General features: G+C 42.0%; 1 protein-coding gene and 1 long non-coding RNA gene across 4 annotated transcripts in view; one reads left to right on the top strand and one right to left on the bottom strand.

The window, feature by feature from the left end:
* Window positions 1-3,281: 3,281 nt before the first annotated feature.
* Window positions 3,282-6,856, bottom strand: LOC109616638. The gene is made up of 3 exons (XR_002197870.3): window positions 6,419-6,856; window positions 5,987-6,094; window positions 3,282-5,627 (listed from the first exon to the last, which is right to left on the bottom strand). It is a non-coding gene; the product is annotated as an uncharacterized LOC109616638 (long non-coding RNA).
* A 133-nt stretch (window positions 6,857-6,989) lies between these two features.
* Window positions 6,990-19,613, top strand: part of pacrg (PARK2 co-regulated) — a 173,916-nt gene continuing 161,292 nt past the window's right edge. For 2 of the 3 annotated variants that reach the window (XM_013137609.3, XM_013137611.3), the window contains exon 1: window positions 6,990-7,189. In XM_013137609.3, the coding sequence (XP_012993063.1) occupies window positions 7,094-7,189 (96 nt within the window). In that variant the 5' untranslated portion in view covers window positions 6,990-7,093. Of the gene's footprint in view, window positions 7,190-7,620; window positions 7,718-19,613 lie in introns of those variants that run through there. The other variant, XM_013137610.4, reaches the window with a different exon arrangement.

A 19,613-nucleotide genomic window follows, 5' to 3' on the forward strand; every position in this document is an offset into this window, starting at 1 on the left:
TATCAATATATCCAGGTAAGATGCCTGTTCAATAAACAAACAGGGTATATACACATTTACACATAATGTAAAGTACTGTAAAACTATGGATTTACTGTTTTGTTTTAGAGAGTAATGGAGATGGAAGCCAGTCAAACTGCACATAAATTCATCATTGTGGATGAAGCTGGATTCAACCAGGTAAAAACACACCGCAGGGGAAGAAATGTGATTGGACAGAGAGCCACCATGGATGTCCCAGGCCAGAGAGGAGCTAACATCACAATGTGTGCAGCACTTTCCAATGATGGTTTGCTGTTACACAAACCATTCATTGGCCTCTACAATACACAGAGGCTAGTGATTATACTATACTTGTTGATGTTTGTTTTTGTTGCAGCCCTGGAATTTGGGTAAATTAGTTTTTTGTTTGAACTTATTATTTTTCAAAAGTAAGATTTACTATATGTAAAGATGTAGAAAAAATACATAATATTCTTCAAATTGCTGCGTTTACGATTCATTCTTGTTCCATACACTTTAGTAAAGAAATTAAAGTGAGGTGTTTTTCTTATTTTATGATCAAATACTGATTTATGTGAAAAATTATTTTAAAATCCTACAAGATAAAACTTTGTCATTTATGTAATGATCCCTGTTGTTAGTGTTTTTTAGGTCAGTGTGTTATGAGTGACAGTGTGTGTTTCTGAGTGAGAATTGTTGCCAGTGTTTTGGTGGATCAAACTTGTTTTGAAAAGTTTTTTAGTGGTTTTAGTGAGTTTTGGGGATGAGATTAACATTGTTTTACAATGATGCATGTTGGTAATACCCACTGTGTGAAGAGTTGTGTTATTGTGATTTCAGTATTGACCGATGCTTGTAAGCAATTGAGAAAAACGATATTGTTCTGAAAAAAAATTCTCATTCGAGAATTGAGCCAAAATCATTGAGAAAAACTGTATTCTTATTCTATAATCAATTCATGTGAAAAATCTTTCTAAAAACGTACAAGATAAAACGTCATCATTTCTGTAAGGCTCCCCGTTGTTAGTGGGTTTAGGTCAGTGTGTAATTGTCTGATTGTGTAATTATCTGATTGTGTTATTGTCTGATTGTGTTATTGTCTGTGTAATAGTCTGATTGTGCAATTGTCTGATTGTGTAATTGTCTGATTGTGTTATTGTCTGATTGTGTTATTGTCTGTGTAATTGTCTGATTGTGTAATTGTCTGATTGTGCAATTGTCTGATTGTGCAATTGTCTGATTGTGTTATTGTCTGATTGTGTTATTGTCTGATTGTGTAATTGTCTGAGTGACAAATGTTGCCAGTGTTTTGGTTGAACAAGCTTTTTTTGAGACATGTATGAAGTGATTTGGTGGTTTTAGTGAGTTTTTGAGGTGAGATTTACTGTTTTCCCAAGATGCATGTTAGAAATGCGGACTGTGTGAAGAGTTTTGCAAAAGTGGTTTCAGTATTGATCGATGCTTGTTAGCAATTCGGGAAAACTGTAATACAGTGTGGAGGGTGTCTCCAACGATCACTAGCTGTGGACCCCCCATGGAGAGTGTCTCCAACCATCACCAGCTGTGGACCCAGCATGAAGAGTGTCTCCAACCATGACCAGCTGCGACAGACCAGCTATATGGAACATGGCAAAAAACACACGCCATGAATAATAATAGCTGGTGATGAAGATGTGAAAGAGGTTGGTGAAAAAAATACAAAATGGGGGGAGAAAAAAGTCAGGAACTCTGTGACGTTGGTCCCAATTTAGTCAACTCTGATTCCATTATGGAAATCAGTGTTTCACCTGCTTCATCTGGGCCCAGGCAGGGCATCTCAGAACACGGGGAGGTGTTAATAATATTTTACTTAAACACCATCTGTTCCCAACGCCCAAACCGAATACCAATCTGAGCTGGCCTGCTACCGGAGCAATTAACTAAGGCAAGGTGTCAGAAAAGCTGGAGAGGCGGGAACGCAGCCTCCAGCCCTGGGAGAAGAGTCGCAGATGTGATGTGAAACCTTGACTCTTTTTCATAAAAAAATACAAAAAATAAAAAAAGGTTTTCTGCTCCCCTCCTCACCCTCTGTATCCCCCCGCTGCCTTGGCAGGATCAGTGCCCTGTATCATTTTTACTTAGGGAGATTTGCTTTGAAATATATAGGCTTTATAAATGCCTGCCTCTTTTTATTTGAGTGTCGCATGCTCAAACTCGCGGCATCTGTCAGGAGAATGAGAAGCATGCTGTTTTTGCTCAAGTGAGAGCAAATTGCATTTGCCCTGCTGTACTGGCGGCTTTGTCACTATCGGGATCTTGTGCGTGTGAGTGGATGTCTGTGTGGATGTAAAAGAAATAGAGAAGGGAGACAGTGAATGAAAGGTAGTGGGGGAGGCGGGGGAGGCGGGGGAGGCGGGGGTTGAGGGTCCACAGACGTGGAAAGCAGTGAAAGTGATTCCACTACCTAAGAAAAATTCAGCAAATTTTTCTGTCTCAAACAAACAATTTACTGCCAGTTCACAGTTGAAATATGGGATTTTCAACTATGAACTGTAATAAATACAACTTTAATCTGTGTACAATTTAACAAGTGGCTTTCTACATTTCTTTAGGAAAGGGCTCTCAACATGTATTGCACTGACAGAATTCAAAATATTTGTCCTTTTAGCTCACACACACACACACACACACACACACACAGTTACATTGGTATGTCTTCACAGGTCTGTAATCTCTTTATGTAAATCTCAACTGGATGTACAAGGCCTGTAGGATGTCTTTTCAGATTGTTGCAGAGTTTTAATTAGTAAAATATAACGATACATTGTATTAAAAATACAATGCTTTTATATATATCATTGGATATGTCCTAACTCTCTGGTGTCCATTGGAATAGATCTACATTAACCTAGATCTGTCAATATTTTACCATTCTTTACAAAATTGTTCGTGCACTGTAATTCTTTTAGGGATGTGTCAGTGAACAGCAATCTGCGAGTCACGCCACATATTTCCATTGGATATATAGGTTGGGGTTATTCTGACCGGGTCACCCAAGGACATTTATATTTTTATTCCAAAGCCACTCCACTGTGGTGTGAGCTGTGTGCTTTGGGTCCTTGTCATGCTGCATGGTGAACTTCCATCACACTTTCAGCTTTCTTACAGAGGGTAGCAGGTTTTCCTTGAAGACTTTTCCGTACATTGCTCCATTCATTTTAGAATCTGTTGAGTGCTTTTTGGCATGGCATTCTATTGAAAGCTCATCGGTGCTAATAATTGCTATGCAATTCACTAACCAGCAGGAGCCTACAGAAACTGCTGAATTCATCCTGAAACCATTTGAGTCACTAAAATGTTACATAGGGGAAAGCCAATTAACTTGGTGTGTGGTTTGGAAGGTGACTGGTTACACCTGTGCTAATTAAAAGGGTATTGGAGAAATACACAATTATGATATTTTAATGTAGCATTTGTAATATATATTTTAATCTCACAATAATACAATACAACCAAAAATCCTAATTTGAAAGAATGAAACTGAGGCACTGACATGACCAAAGCGAAAATGTCAAAAAGGTCTAGGCTTTCTGTATTCACTACAGCGATTTTCTTTTTTTTTGTAATTAGTTCACGTGTCAGAGCCCAGGAAGAAGAGTTTGCAAAAGAATCCCAATAAAATGTAAATCCTCTCTGCTGCCATACAGGAAGCTGAGCAAAAAAGTGAATTTTCGAGTGTGGCCCTTTGGGTGTGAGTTTTCACAAGTTGAACCCTGTGTGACAATGACCTTATGGTAAAAGGAAGGAGGAAACCTTCAGAGGGCAGTGTGATGCTAACACCAATGACTGGCACCAGCGCAGTCAAGGAGGTCACACGTGTTAACGAATGGAAGAGGAAAAAGACGCCTGCGCTTCAACAGGCTAAAACAGACTAATAATGCGCCTCTCCAAAAAAGCTTGACGTCTAAAAGGAAAACATTTAATCAGATTGATGTTAAACTCTCAAACACCCAGGAGATGAAAGCCCATTAGAATTAACCATTTGGCAAGTCTTTTCTACTGTTTTCACATTTTTTTATGAGGTGGATCTAATTTTTCTCATGTAAATATCTGATCAGGGCTGTCATGGATCAGCAAGGCTGGTTTTTGCTCAGAGAGGAAGTGCTGTCCTCTCCTCATTAACTGGCCACAATGTGTTTCCCTATTCCACTCATGAGAATCAATGTATTGTGGCCTTCAAGGTTGAGCCTCGCAACTTTTTGTCCATATCAAGCATCCATGGTCAACTGACTGCATCAAAAGAGCTATGGACTGGTTTCATAAATGCTCCAGACAGACAGAGGGAGCCTCTAAAGTGTCAATCCAGGATCCGTTTCTCCTTTACAACCTGCCCTAACCTTGATTAATAGCACAGAAACATAACATTAATTCAGGTCTGCAGCATTGCTTGAGGGAACAAGCTAAACGAATTGTACCTCGGAAATAGAGAAACCAACCCCCTATAAAGGGTGTCTACTATTGCTTCAGGGCTAATGTTGTTTCAATTCCAGTCACTTCAGGAAGTATGCCGACATTCCACTTTCAATCCACTTAATGTTGTTTCAATTCCAGTCACTTCAGGAAGTATGCCGACATTCCACTTTTAATCCACTTCAATGCATTTCCACAAATTCTGAATTTTAAATTTGTCTCACTTACTGAAATGGTCAGAATGTAAATGGATTTGATGGCAGCCCTGTTTATAGCTCATCTCCATGACTACAGCCACACCCCCTCTCAGGACTGAGTGCGTGTGCACAGTGTCGTACAGATATTCCCTGCAACATTGATTGGTGCATAGAGATTCTATATCAGCGTCCTCCAAAGTGGCCTGGTGTCTAGACCTCAACCCACTCCCTAAAGCACACAGAGAACAATGTTACCCATACCTGTCAGTGTGTACTGCACTGAAATGACCAATCAGTGTCAATGTTTTGTTGTTCGCATACACATTATAGTAGGCTGGAAATGAATCGAAACACACGTGTCTCAAAAATGGCTCTTGAACTGAATTCTGGGGGGGGGGCATATCATCTGCAGACTGGCCTTCACAACATGCCTACTGGCCCAACACTGTTACTGTCAATCATCCTACCGGTGTCCATAATGTGACACAGCATCAAGTCTTTAGATTAGCAAGGTCCCATTTATTCGCCACATATCACCCCCTGACATTCACAAACCAATGCACCGGCTGGCCCCAGAGACCCCAGCGACAGCCTAATCGCTGACACTAACAGCAGTGTTGTGAGCATGGGTAATTGGGGAACATGTTGCAAGCGTCTTCTTTATATCCTGCTGACTTTCTCATGGGATCCTCTGAGAAGCCGGTCTCCTCCCTGGTCTCCGTTTTGTAGGTATTCAGTGAGCATTAAGCTCTAATGGTGTCATAATTGCAGCTTTTTGCACAGTGAACACTGCTAGGGCATCGAGGTGTCCTGGCAAATGAGCTGGAGATCAAATCACGAGGATGATATGGAGCTGGAGATGCTGGGGACATGCACAACCTCCTTATAAAGCCACACTGCTTGGTGCCATCATTGCTTCCTGGTGCTGGCAGTGGTGGAGGAGTTCTCTTTCACTCATCTCTCTGTGCTGTGGTTTTTCTGAGAGATCAAAACAGAAAGTGTACATGAACACATCATTAGAAAAAACAGGGAAACGATTTAGTAGAGACAGAGGCTCGTCTTTGTGGATGTCCTTGGGGTAAGTGAGGAAAATACACAGACTTGCTTGACCGGCAGACTGGAAGTCTTAAAAGAGGAAATACAAGCCTAGCAAACATCATTTCTCCCAGCTGCTGTTTGTAAGGCTAATACCATTCAATCTGAGCAGCCACCATTTCAGTTCAGCGAAACGCAAGCTTACACTCAGGTATGCTTTTAAAATCTCATCTTCCCATGTTTAATTCTCACAGGGGGAAAGAGGGCCAGCAGGCACTGATATTGACGGGGACATAACTCACCTTTCTTCTCTGCATCTCCTGTTTACAGTCTTCATGCAAGCTGCATCCTGTCCCTCTCAATGGAGGCATAAAAGTAAAATACAGGCTTTTTGAGAATTTACCTGTGAACTGAAGATTAACAGTTTGAGCAAATGGGGAAGAAAGTTCACAGATCTTAAATGGACACTGGAGAATAAAAGTGCCACATAACTAAGTTGGAATTAATCAGTATGCTCTGGTACTTTAAACAGCATTTAGGAGTCAAGAAATCTGTCAACATGCCAGTAAAGCCATCCTCAGACAAGACATTTCAACAGACAGCTCAAATGTAACAGCCGCCCACTGCTGCATTTCTGTGTTCAGTGTCTTTTAGTTCTATTTACTCTGTTTATATGTTCTGTTGCTTCAATCCATCATGTTTATTGCGTTCACCTGTGTTCTTAGTGTTCTCACCTGTGTCTCGCTTTCCCTTGATCATCCCCCTATTTACTGTCGAGTCCCCAGTTCCTGTGTCGTTCATTGATTGTCTCGTGTGATGTTCCTGTGTCCTATCGCCAAAGCATTGTATCAATGAAGTCTTTGATGAAAGAAAATGTGGAATTACCTCTGTACCTGCGTCATGCCGGCAACTCAGATATTTTTCAATTTTTCTTATTTATTTTTTACCAATTTTTTATTGAAAACATCAGAATTAAGCTGCCTTTGTAAATGTTGCCTCAGACGGGTGCCCAGCCACCCAAGGTGACTAATATACTTCAGAGAGTATATTAGTTAATATACCTCAAAGCCACAGGAACACAAGAACAAGAATTAAAGCATTTACTATTCAATACAGCAGCCGGCATTATATTTTATCATAGCTAGTACAGTATATCATGGCTATAACAACGTTAGGTTTTAAGGAGACCACCAGACGTCCATATAACCGCAGCATAAGCGTTGCGTTTCTATGGCAACATGAGTATTCCCTGCATAGAAACCAGAATGCGTCTTCAAAGTGAATCCTTAGCAACTCTAACAGAGGCACAAAGTGCAGCGAATGTCACTTGGTGAATCGATACTGAGTCACTTTCTAGTTTAGCCGTTAAACATTTGGTGTTTTTAGTTTGTGGTATTATTAACTTCCCCATGTGCACGAATATGAGAGCCCTGGACTTCACCAAAGACCGGAGGGAGCTGAAAACCGAAGGTTTTACGGTGAAGTCTACGATGAAGAACTCCGTGGTAAGTTTGTGGCATCATCAATCATGTTATTGCTTCTAGCTTCTACACAACTAAGTTTAGTTTGGTATTTAGACAGTTGGCAAAATACTCCAGCTGGGTTGTGAAATATCCTCAACAGTCAAAATATTAATTATCGTGACTTGCTATTTAGGAGATTCACACTCACAGAAACTTCATGCAGCATATAGTTTCAATACCGTATTTCAATACCTAAATGTCATACGTAATCCCCCAATGTGGGTGCATTAATTCTGCCACAGATTCAGATGGGTCCCGGGTTTGTCAAAGAAACCGAAACAGCTAGGGACCTGCAAAATATTTGTCCAATGGAAACTCTTGTAGACAAAACGTTAAAACGTTTTCTTGGGCGACTTAATACTGCATGGTAACGACAACTTTGTACGTTGTTGTTACGTACGTACACCTGACGTGCTGCGATGGTACCGGGCAGAGAAGGCCTTCCCGTTGTAAGACTGGTCCGGTTCTCGAGCATAAGCCTGCCTGTGTTGCGTGATGCAACAATATATTGTAAGTCTCTTTTCTACTGTAACGTGCGTAACAAATCTGACCTTTTGATGCATTATTCAGTTAATAAAATTAAGGTTTTGTGGCTGGGCATAAGAGACAGTTTTTTTTAGTTAGCTATGCCACAACCTTGGCTGTAACTGCTTTAGTTTTGAACCTGATTAGCTTTCACTTTGGTTTCATGTTATGGTTCAGGCAGAGAGGGGTGTTGTTGGACAAGTTGTTGATGTACATCCGGGGTTTTAGAACATAAGCGTTTTCCCCAGTACTCTTATTAGATCTTGACTAAATTATTAAATCACGTCAGGGGAATAAAAACTTAAATAATTCATATCTTAACATTACTAAAGCCCAGTGCTGTACCGGGCATATGCCTACCGGTTAGAGCATTGACCAAATAACTGAGAAGTTGCTACACCAAATCACAGAGCAGGCAACGTGGACATCTTTAGTTCTGTCATTGAACAAGACATTTAACTGTAATTGCTTCTTTAAATTGTTGTAAACAAGAGCGTCTGCTAAATTACTGAAATGTTTCATTCAAATGTTGCTAGGTAACACTGAAATTCATGAGAAGAAGCTGCCGAGGGAACAACTGATTATATAAAATCTAATTATGACGAATACTTTACAGAAGTAGGTTACTCCAATATAATCATATAGTCACTCCCACTAAGATCATGGTTGATGTAGCCGGTTTATTATATGCACTCGGTTGGATTGCTTGGGAACGAGGTTACCCATTCACATGACTCCCATGCAATTACGTTTTTGTATGTTCGTTTTGATTGGCTGAAGGGAGACGCTCCAGCCCCGACCATAAACCATCCAAATTGCTTTATAAACTAAAACCAACCTGGCTCGTAGTACAGTTTTGAAACGTCTTTTTTTCGGCTCTTTGAGGCTACTACCTACTTACCCGGATGCCATCATAAAACAAATCCTGCCACTAAAGTGGTGCCAAGAGTTTAGCTTTGTGATTGCGTTGTGCTTTGTTCTCCACTGACATGCACAGCTTTATACACAGTAACCACCCCTACGCTCCTAGCCATCAGGTAACAGTTGGTAGGATGAGTGCAGTAATGGAATCGGTGTGCAACCTCTCGCTGGCTTCCTGAAGTGACTCTCTATTCCTGTGCCATTACGTGGGCCTACGTGTGGCAGGAACTGAGGCATCCTACAGTAGCAAAATAAATGCAGATAGAAAGGGGATTATTTAGAAGTCTGGAAATTGGCAAGAGAACAGGTAGAAAAGGTGCTGGCTACATACATTTTGGTGTGTTTGTGTGTGTATGTGTGTGTCTGTGTCTTCTTAATCTTCTACAGCTAAATGTGGATAATACAGGACAGTTAAAGCACTCCAAAGATTTGATGAGATTACACTTTTTAACCAGCAATTTATGTATCTTAGATTAACTGGTCCTTTAGATTTACCTGTCCTTTATGCACCTTATATTGACCTGTCTGTTAGGCTATGTATCTGAGATGAACTACTCCTTTATATATCTCAGCTTAACCAGTCCTATATGTATCTCAGATTAACCCGTCCTTAGTGTATCTTCGATTAACCTGTCTGTTATGTATCTTCGCTCAACCAGTCTTTCATGTATCTTGGATTAACCTGTCTGTTATGTATCATAGATGAACTGGTCCCTTGATGTATTTTAAGATGCAGAAAGGGAGCTGCATCTCATTGACACTCACAGACACCGTTTCAGACTCACATTTATTTATCCAGACGTCTCTATGACTCTAATAAGCTGGCATTACAAGCCATGTCTGTCGGAGTGCTCCTTGTTTTCCATCTCTTTTTAAGCCCCGGAACCAAGGTAGTGAGGCACAGGCATCAGCCCCAATTTCCCAGGAGATGATAAACCTGGTAGAATTTGAGTTAAGGCATGGAGTGAGCCTGAATTCCCAAACCCAGTCTGGCTCCCTGAGACCACCCCTGTCCATTTGGGCCAAATCAAGATTGATTCAGGGAATGTAATAGACATCAGAGCACATCACTCCCAATTGACAGGTCCTATTGATTGGTCAGATAAACCCATCATCCCAGCCAGGAAGTAGGTTATAAAGCCGGACAATTTGACAAACCGCACTGCATGTGTTGTAACAACATTTTCTTTATTGAAAATGCCTAGAATTTTGGCCCAAAATGCCACAGTAGTTGGCCAAGCGGTTGTAGGCCCGGTCACACATGGGCCAAATTGTGAAGATATGTGAGAAATGCTAATGCCACGTGTCATATTAAGTAACCCCCTTTAAAGGCACATGTCTAGCTAATTGGCCAGATTTTTTGCATTACTGTAATGAGGTGTGAAGTTTACATTTTCGGAAATTCGCCTTTTGACACCTTGTGATATTCGTCGTTGGTGATGTCATCAGTACATTTACATTACAGTTGCAGAATACAGCCTGCACAAGCCATGGAAATGGAGTCACCTCTGTAGCCAAATGCATCTATGGTCACAAATAACCGGAAGCTCAATTATTGTCCAAGCCACAACGAACAGGCTGTTTCTTCCACTATACAGCTCAGCAGTCAACTCTACATTGTGCTCACAAGCTTATTATATACGACTACTACTATATTGAAACAATTCCATTCTATTCTGCTGCCCCAGAACATATGCCAGTTTCAGTTTGATCGCGCCAAAGTTGCCCAATCCTTTGTTGTCAGTGTCTCTCTTTTCAATTGGCATGTGGTTGGCGGCTGGTACATTAGAATACACTGAGAGCACAGTTTGTCATGCATAATAAATAAGGCCATTCTCCGATGGCTCACATATTTCTCAATTTTTTTCTTTTACATTTCCCTTAGCAGTTTCTTTTTAATAAAAGAGAGAAATCACATTTTATTGGTTATAACAAAGCATGTCACTGTCTGAAGTCTGCAGATGGAGCTTATTGTCCTGTTGCTACAGAGAATCCTGAGTGGTATTCACCCTTCCTTCTTCTGCCCGGCAATTATTCTCAAACCACTGTTTTAGTGACAGTGACAGCCTTTTCATTAGCACAATGCCTTATAGACTTATTGAATGAAATGTAGGCACGTGCCTCGTAAGAAGGCATTTTTCTGTTTCCTTTCCGGAGCTGATGCTGTATTGATGCTGCTTTTCCCTTTTCCCGGTCCATTTAGACGGTGCAGTATGGGCAATGTGTGCAGTCAAGTAGGCCAGGGTTGTTGTGGTTTGATGAGCATTGTTTTGTCGATGTCAGCAGTCCTCTCACATCGTGCTTTTACAGCCGTTCCTCTGGTCCATCCAACATTCCCATCACACTGGTTCCACACACTTTGTTTGCTTCCCATCAGAGCCAAAAGTTTACTCGCAGTAATTGCCCCAAATGTGTACACAGCACTTAAAGGGATTGTTCAGGATTTTGGCAAGCAAACCCTTTTATCTTCCTTCCCGGAGTAAAACGTCTGGATGATATTTTTATGTCTCCGTGTTTAATTAGAAGGAAGTTACCAAGTAAAGTTTGTGCCATTGCTAAATGGCACAAGATCAATGACGACGAGTGTTATATTTGAACGGCTATTATGCTAGCTGTGCAATGATTGCTCAAACGCTACATTTTGCTTTCTGAAACTGCATTTAGCTTTCTTTCCAATGGACTCAGAGATGCATTCCTCATAAATATAACGTCATATTCTACTTAGAGACATAGGCTACATTGTGAAAATACTTCTTAATTCATCTTCATTGTCAAAATCCCAAATCCTAAAGTTTTACATGAAGTAAACTAGAGGCGAACATCAGATCCTGAAAGTCAAGCAGACACTTGTCTAGTTACCCACACCACTGAAGTGGCAATCATTGCTATCACTGACACTCACCTTCACTGAAGGTCAGAAACAAATCTCCCCTCAGAAACCCTTCACAGGGGGAAAAGGCCTCATTTTAGCCCATTTTAAATTTGCAACATCTCTCAAGAGCAGTGGCAGCTGCCGAGGACCAGAATACCACTTTAGCCTAGCCTAAACCCTGAGCAAAAAACGATTACTGGTACATTTTTGAAGGGGTTGTTGGCTGATGTGTTGCAACTGCTCTTTTTCCTGTTGGTCGCTGACATATCGTTCTGCCGGGGAACCACACTGAGAGAGCAGTGATTTGTATAGCGGCAAGGCCATTTGGAGCCTTAAAACTGAATGGGCTTGAAGCATAGGCTTATTATGCTGTAAAGTATTTGGGGCCATAGAGTCAGAATCAATACCAGGACTGCACAGTCCCTTTTGTCTGTGATTCATGTTTTTGCCAGAAAATGACAAAGAAAATATTATTCTTTTGGAGGTTGTCACCTTTCGTGTGAGAGATTAAAAAGCTGTTGTTCTTTGTGTTAAAGCCTTATTTGTGACAAAAGATACCGTGGATTTGGAGGAAGAACAAAAATATCTGCACTGTATTTTGGTCTTGGCCTGTGTGGTCATGATTACATATCTGATATTCCTTTTTTGCAACTAAACCTGTGGCCTAACTTCCGTGGCTTGTTGAGAACAAAACAAATAGGATTGCTTTATCGCCCAGCTGTTTATCATCCAGCAAAACTGTTTATCATCACACACACGTGCGTACACACACCTACACACACCTCAAGCAGATAAACGCGCTTCGTAATTGCAAGGCCTCTTGTAGCACATTTCTCCTGACACATCAATAGCTGCCCCATGGATTCACTCCTCAGAGCCACACATTTGTTTCTCTGACCTTTGGTGTGGCACAGGCCAGCATATTGCTGTGGTGGGCACTGATAGAGTGCTGCACAGACCTCATTTACCGCCTCACCTCTGGGATGAGCATTTAGTTGCCATCCCCACCAGACACGTCCGCTTTGGTCCCACAGGGGAAAGAGATGTAGACTCTAAAGTTTGGACGTGACCTCCATTTTTTATTCTTCTCCTGTATCACTCCATTTAGCAGATGCCTGTCCAGGACCTAGGTTGCCTCTTGCTCCCTAATACTTCCACTCTGCTTTCACTCCCTCCGTCTGTCTGTCTCTATCTATGTCTCACCTCTCTGTCTCTATCTATGTCTCACCTCTCTGTCTCTATCTATGTCTCATCTCTCTGACTGTCCGTTTCTCACCACCTGTCTGTCTCTCCGTTTCTCACCACCTGTCCGTCCATCTCTGTGTCTCTCCTTTTCTCACCACCTCTCTGTCTCATCCCCCTGTCCTTCTTTCCCTGTCTGTCTATCCATCTCTACCTCTCTTGGCACGGCAAACACATTTCACTGACAAGGGAGCCCATAATGCTCTGCGTGATAGATAAATAGGTCCGTCCCATGAGGGTGTGGGTGATGGTGCCCGACGGATGTGGCACTCCTCACTCTGGGCCCCCGTCCACAACCCGGTCCAATCCATCATCCCCGCTGTGCCACGACGTCGGACGTCTCCTGAGCCGCTGGAGCGACAGTCTAACGCTGCGTCTCTGCGGCAACCCCCCCCCATCGGACAGACTCACCTCAGCTTATTAACGCTTGAAACAGGTGTAATCCATTCTGGTAACCGCCTGTCATGTTTGACGGTGAACTGGGTCATGGTAAGTAACGTGTTATTGGCAGTCTGTGCCGGAGGCCTGCATGCTCTTAATGCATGCTAGGCCTCTGTTGATCAATCACTCGGCCTGAAAGTCCTTGAGTGGACACTGGCTGACTTCAGTTTTTATCGCTTGCACATTTTCATTGACCTTTCTCTTCATGTTTGCCTCTTCAATTTTGAAAATGCCGCATTAAACCAGTAATTACTTGAAGAAATTGACTGGGGTTGATAGTACACACGTTTCTCTTTTCGGCCTTCATTATTTCATGGCTGTATTTTTTTTGTCTCAGGACATTGTAGCGCTAATGGACATAATCCCCAATAGCTCCTTACACATGAAATGGGCATTTCAAGCTTAATATAGCTTAGTTTCTAAAGTGCCGTGTAGATGTAATTGCATCATTGTATTGTGATACTACTTCTTTTTTTTCTCGCATTGTCAACTAAGGTGGGGTTTTGAGAATTTCAAACCTTTACACGGTAATCGTGTGTGACATTCTATCAGCTATGTGCATGTATGCGTTCTCAGAAAACAGCAAAAAAAATTACAGTGGATGAAATTACAATTTGGCACATCTGAGGATTGGCTGGCTGGCTTTGGGGCTGACCTGAATGTTTTATTGTTACCTGATGGAATGTCACATAGTTAATTTATTTTGTCTAAATAACCCAGAGTAAAGCAGGGCATGAGCATCAATTCACTAAAGCTAAATACATGACTGTCTATAGTGTGAGGTAAGCTATATACACACCTGATTCTAAAGTGGGAGTTAAGCTGAATATACACCTGATTCTATAGTGTGAGTTAAGCTAAATACACACCTGATTCTATAGTGTGAGTTAAGCTGAATATACACCTGATTCTATAGTGTGAGTTAAGCTGAATATACACCTGATTCTATAGTGTGAGTTAAGCTGAATATACACCTGATTCTATAGTGTGAGTTAAGCTGAATATACACCTGATTCTATAGTGTGAGTTAAGCTGAATATACACCTGATTCTATAGTGTGAGTTAAGCTGAATATACACCTGATTCTATAGTGTGAGTTAAGCTAAATACACACCTGATTCTATAGTGTGAGTTAAGCTGAATACACACCTGATTCTATAGTGAGTTCAGATTTTCCTTGGATATGACCTGCATAAGGTTTTGTCCCCTATGTTCAGTTAGAAAAGGCTGTAGGAGCACAGTTCTTGACTTTGCTTTAAGGCCTAGAAGCACAACACAGATTTCTAGAATACAATGTGTTTGTGAGCCAGGTCATATGGGTGGAGGAGGGGGAAAAGGCTTTGGCAAGTGATTGCTGACTTCGCTATGACCTTTCTCTCCGTGTGACTTCGATCACCTGGCAAGATGCAGCCGCTGGTAGGGATTTTTTTTTGCCTTAACCAATTCATTGTGACCTTAGTAGGTACTGTAGTCATGGCTGCTGTTGTAGGCATTGGTTTGGAGCTGACAGTCACAATGGACCTGTTAGTTATCCGTTTAACCAACCTGCTTGGATTTTAATTTGATGGCTTTAACAGAGGACATTTATAGCTGCTGGAAAACACCATTTTGTCTTGGAAGTTAATTATCTCATAAGGAAATACAGAGGACATCTACAAGCAATATCTGGCGGACAAAGACGTGGGGAATGTAGGCCTATCATTTTCAAAGGATGTCCCTCCATTCCAAGAACCACTCTCCAATAACAATTAGTGTGCAGTGTAAAAGATTAAGAATGTGAATAGGCTGGTTGTAATTGAGGATTTTCTCTATACCGATAGTAATGTCCTTGAGGCTAAGAAGCTGAGTCAGGTTTTTTTTAATTGAGTGCTCCCTTTTAGCTAAATGCTCTGCTAATAATAGCCTACATTGGAATTAGCCGAGTTTATTCACTAATTAAATCAGGGAGTTGATAAAATATTGTGTGTTCAGTATCTTATTGTACGTCCAATAAAAACATGATGTTAATATGTATTTCAGATATCTTTTTGTTGTTAATAAAAATTATATATTCAGTTAACCATTAATCCTTTAGTTGTAAGTTAAAACCAGATATTGTCTAGCCTGGGAACTTCCATATTGTTTGATTGTTAGTATTCTGAGCAAACTGCTTCAGATTGATTGGTAATGATGACTTCTCTTTGTTGATGATGGTTAGTGAAACAAAATCGATAAACCTTTGCCCACCACTCACAAGGTGACGCTAGTTATTTAAACCTATTGAGCTTAGTATTGGGTGAAATTCAATATTACTCAGGCTATTACTGGAACACTCGATTTTCTTTGTCACTTAACTGTCATTGCAAATGTTCACATTTTTCTGTTTTCCCAAATGAAAAGAAGAGAGGTTGAAATCTAAATAAAATGTGACAGAGGGTAAGGAGGTAAAGCGTCTAAGAAAACTAAATAATTGGAATGCAATTGAATCTGAATGGATATCGGCTCAGCCTTCAGAAGAACACTCGGCACAAATCAGCCATGCCCAGCAACGTCCCAACTCCCATGGGAATCAGTGGCCTTGCCAGAGGAGAAGCAGCCCACCTGAGCAATCTAATCTAAAGGGTTTAGGCATGTGTCCTATGCTGCACTCTCAGCGCTTGCATGACAGATCGCATTACTGAATACATCAACATAATGAAATCCAGGGAAATAAATGTGTCTGACAAACACTGCTGTCCTAATGCCATATGGCCCGTGACGACCTTTCTTCGTCGAGCGTTTGGAAAAGATCTTAAAATCTCAAGGCAATAATGTTGATCTGACCTTTTGAATTTGGCTGAGTTGCATTAGCCTAAAATGAATTGACCCTAATCTCTCAAGGACAAGAACCAAGTCTAAAATATTGAAAAGCAGTCTTTGTTCTACAGCTTTGTTGGTTCCTTTTGTGTTTCATGAGGGCAATGTGGTCCAGCATGTGTCGTTGTATTATTTTGTGGTTTTATTTCGTTTGGTAAGACGAGTAGGGGACATGCTGAAGTCATATAGTCATTTTTTTATTTTTATTTGACTGTTTATTTTTGCTGGTGTTTGAGTGATATATTTGTAATATACTTGAAAGCCCCCAAGAGCTTGCATGAACTCCACTGCAATTCCACAGAGGATTCTGCTCTTGACTGCCTGCCTGACAGCCAGCCGAGTTAAAATGCTCCAAGTCAAAGGTATATGTTTGAGGCAATGAGGGCAGAGGAGGAAGATCCCTGTCACATCCACTCTGTTTCAGCCACCAACTAATAACTCAATGCAGGGCGAAACACCAAACAAGTTTGCCTAACGAGAGTTTGATCAGTGCATGGCAACAGGACAGATGATGCGCTCACTCACCATGATTCCCTACTCTCCAGAACCAAATAAAGAGTTGCAATTGAAGAAGTTAAGCCTTTGGTTTCATCCCCAGACACTTCTGTGTTTGCAGGTTCAATGCTGGATACTCTTTCGTTTTTTAAAGGCTCTGTTCCTTTGATTTCAATTCATAGATTAACAGAGGCTCCTAATCCTATAAGCAAAATGCTGTGACCGAGTCTTGGCCACTTCTCATTCCCTCGTTTGTTGTAATAGTCTGCTGATGTGAATGCTTCGCTGGACTCTCAGAAAGAAAGACCTTGCTGGTTGATATTAGTTGCCTGCAGGCTGCTGAGGTCAGCTATTCAAGCACAGTAAATTGCCCCAGATTCGTCGTAGCATTTGTTTGCCCAAGAACAGCCAGAAAAGTACATCCACAAAACAGTGTGAAACCGACACTGAACTCTTGAGTGACAGAGAAATTGAGGCCACAGGGTAGGCTGACGCTGCTAATTCTTTGAGCGTGATTTATGTCTGTCAGCAGAGATTTGGGATTGAAGAGGTGGTGACAAACGCCTCCTGTTCAGTATAGTAGTAGAGAGACCTTTTATGATTGTTGTATGCACTCAGCATGGTGGTGGCGTATTTTGGGGCAGGGCTTTTCGAACAAACCTCCACCACCCTCCACAAGAAGCAGATGACTTTCCTCAGTGCATGCTTTCTGCCCTCCTCGTGTGAATAAATCAGTGCAGAGCAGGGGGAGGTTGGCCGCAAAGTGCCTGTTCTGCTTCGGCCTGGTTTGTTTGTTGATCATGCGTTTGCCTCCCGCGGCTAGCATTCTGAAACCAGCATCCCTAAAAGACCTGCAGCTCCATTTGAGATATGAGCTGAGGAGAAGTTGCCTGTTTGGAAGGCACTGGGGGGGTGTGGGGTTCTTCTTTTTCCAGAGGCTCAGTTTGGCTAATCCAGAGACTGGACTATCAGTCAGGGCATTATCCCTGTAGGGAGCCTCAGTGGCTGACCTCATTTCCATAGATCTCGCTGCCGGTTTTCTCAGCTCCAGCTGAAAGCCCTCTCGCAGATTTGTTGAGCAAACAACTTTGAAGACATTAAGCAAAATGGTACATTCCGTCTGTTGAGTTTAGCTTAAAGCGGTCTACTGACACTGCTGTGCAAAGGGTATCTCTGGTGGGGGTTACGGTATCATCCTCCTAACTAATTCATGTAAAGGTCATGTTCCTGAGAATGCCGTGCGTCTCTCTCTCTCTGCATACGGTGGGCCTCTAAGTAAATCTCCGGCTTTATCCTTTGATGAATGGCGTACTTCATGACTCAGTTCCTTAGCTAGAATAACAATATGACTGTTGTAGGTTCAGAGTATCGGATGTCCTCTGACAATAATTAGCGTAGTGTGAATTCATTCCTTTACACACGTGTTTGTGTGTGTATGTGTTTTGTGTGGCCTGTGTATTACATTAATTCGATGTGTCCTGTTTATTGTAGCAGCATCATGTCACCAGGTCTAATTCTTGGTAAATTAAGGGGATGATTCTGGTGGTGATGCCAAGGTACGTCTCTAGGCTGTAAGGATGGAGATGTGCTGCTCTCTTGTAGAGGACTCCTTGGTTTTTCTCCCCTGGGACCAGTCGGTATCTGGGTTACCTGTGACACCACGGCAGAAAGTGTGATGGAAGCTGGGGGGTGGCGGGAACACGGTGGAGAATGGATGTTGGAGAACAGATCTGTCCCTTTCTCATCTCCAGCCAAGCCTCTTGCTGAGAAATCGATGCCCTCTCCTGCCCTCCATGTGTCAGCCCCGCTTCCCTGTGAACACTTGCCTATTCCATCACCTCATATCTGTCAGCTGGCTACATCACGTCCAGATCACACTGGATGGATGGTTCCCTCCGGGCCTGACGCGCGGGGTTCATTCACCTGGCTGGCTGGCTGCCTGGCTGGGTGGGTCACAAGTATGTAAGGGAGGTGGTGGTGTGAGTGGGATACATAATGGAGACTATAGTAGTGGGTGGGGAATAAGGACACTGCTTTTTGTGTGTGAGTATAATTGGCTCAGATCTCCCCAGGCCAAGATAAAACAAGGACTGTCCCCAGCTAAAATGTTTGCTTCTGTTGACAGTGGTTACATTCAAAATGTTCCCCCTCATTTATAGACAACCAAGTTGTTTGATACTCTGATGAAATAACCAGAGACAAACAGGTCAAAAGGAGGAGTTGACAACCAGTTTCATACCTGACTCTTCTGGAACCATAACTTCACTCCCGAAGGCGTCCATGCCAAACATGGCATCACGCAACGCATGAGAATGCTGTGTAATGTTTTAGAAAATGATATATGTACTACTTGTAAAAAAATTATTTGGTATGTGGCTCAATTAAGACACAGATGTTCCGCTTCCACTTTAAGGGCTGAAAGTTGCCATGGTAATGGAGCTACAGGACTACTCGCACTGATGTCTGGGAAAAAACGAACTTGTCACTTCACACCTGAAATGTCTTCTCTAGCATGCGTTTCTAAAAATGAATTACGTTCCACGTAAACTGTAGGCTATGCGTGCTTTGTGTAATATCAGTAAAATGAATTTATAAAGCCCTTTTTACATCAGCAGTTGTCACAAAGTGCTTTTACAAAACACCCGGCCTTAAACCCCAAGGAGCAAACAACAGTAGTGCTGAATTTCAGTGGCTAGGAAAAACTCCCTAAGAAGGCAGACGTTTTGGAAGAAACGTAGAGAGGACCCAGGCTCAGAGGGGTGACCAGTCCTCTTCTGGCTGTGCCAGGTGAACATGTTAAGAGTACCTATTGTAATAATTAATAAATGCATGTGGGCTGAGTCCAGAGTCTATTTAAATGTAGTCCAGGTCGGAAGCATGGCCAGATGGACAAGGAAAGGGACAACACGGGGAGGGGGAGGTGTCAGCACAGTGGCAGCTGAAATCATCAGGCATCGTCTTGATCTGCAACGCAACCAGGAGGCCTTTGGACAGGGACAGCAATGAGTCTTTCTAGCCAGGTACTCCTCAGGTGTGGGCCAGGACCTCATGTCCTCCTAAGTTTAAAACGGCAGG

The sequence above is a fragment of the Esox lucius genome, chromosome 15 (genome assembly GCF_011004845.1).
Source record: "Esox lucius isolate fEsoLuc1 chromosome 15, fEsoLuc1.pri, whole genome shotgun sequence".
Lineage (NCBI taxonomy): Eukaryota > Metazoa > Chordata > Actinopteri > Esociformes > Esocidae > Esox > Esox lucius.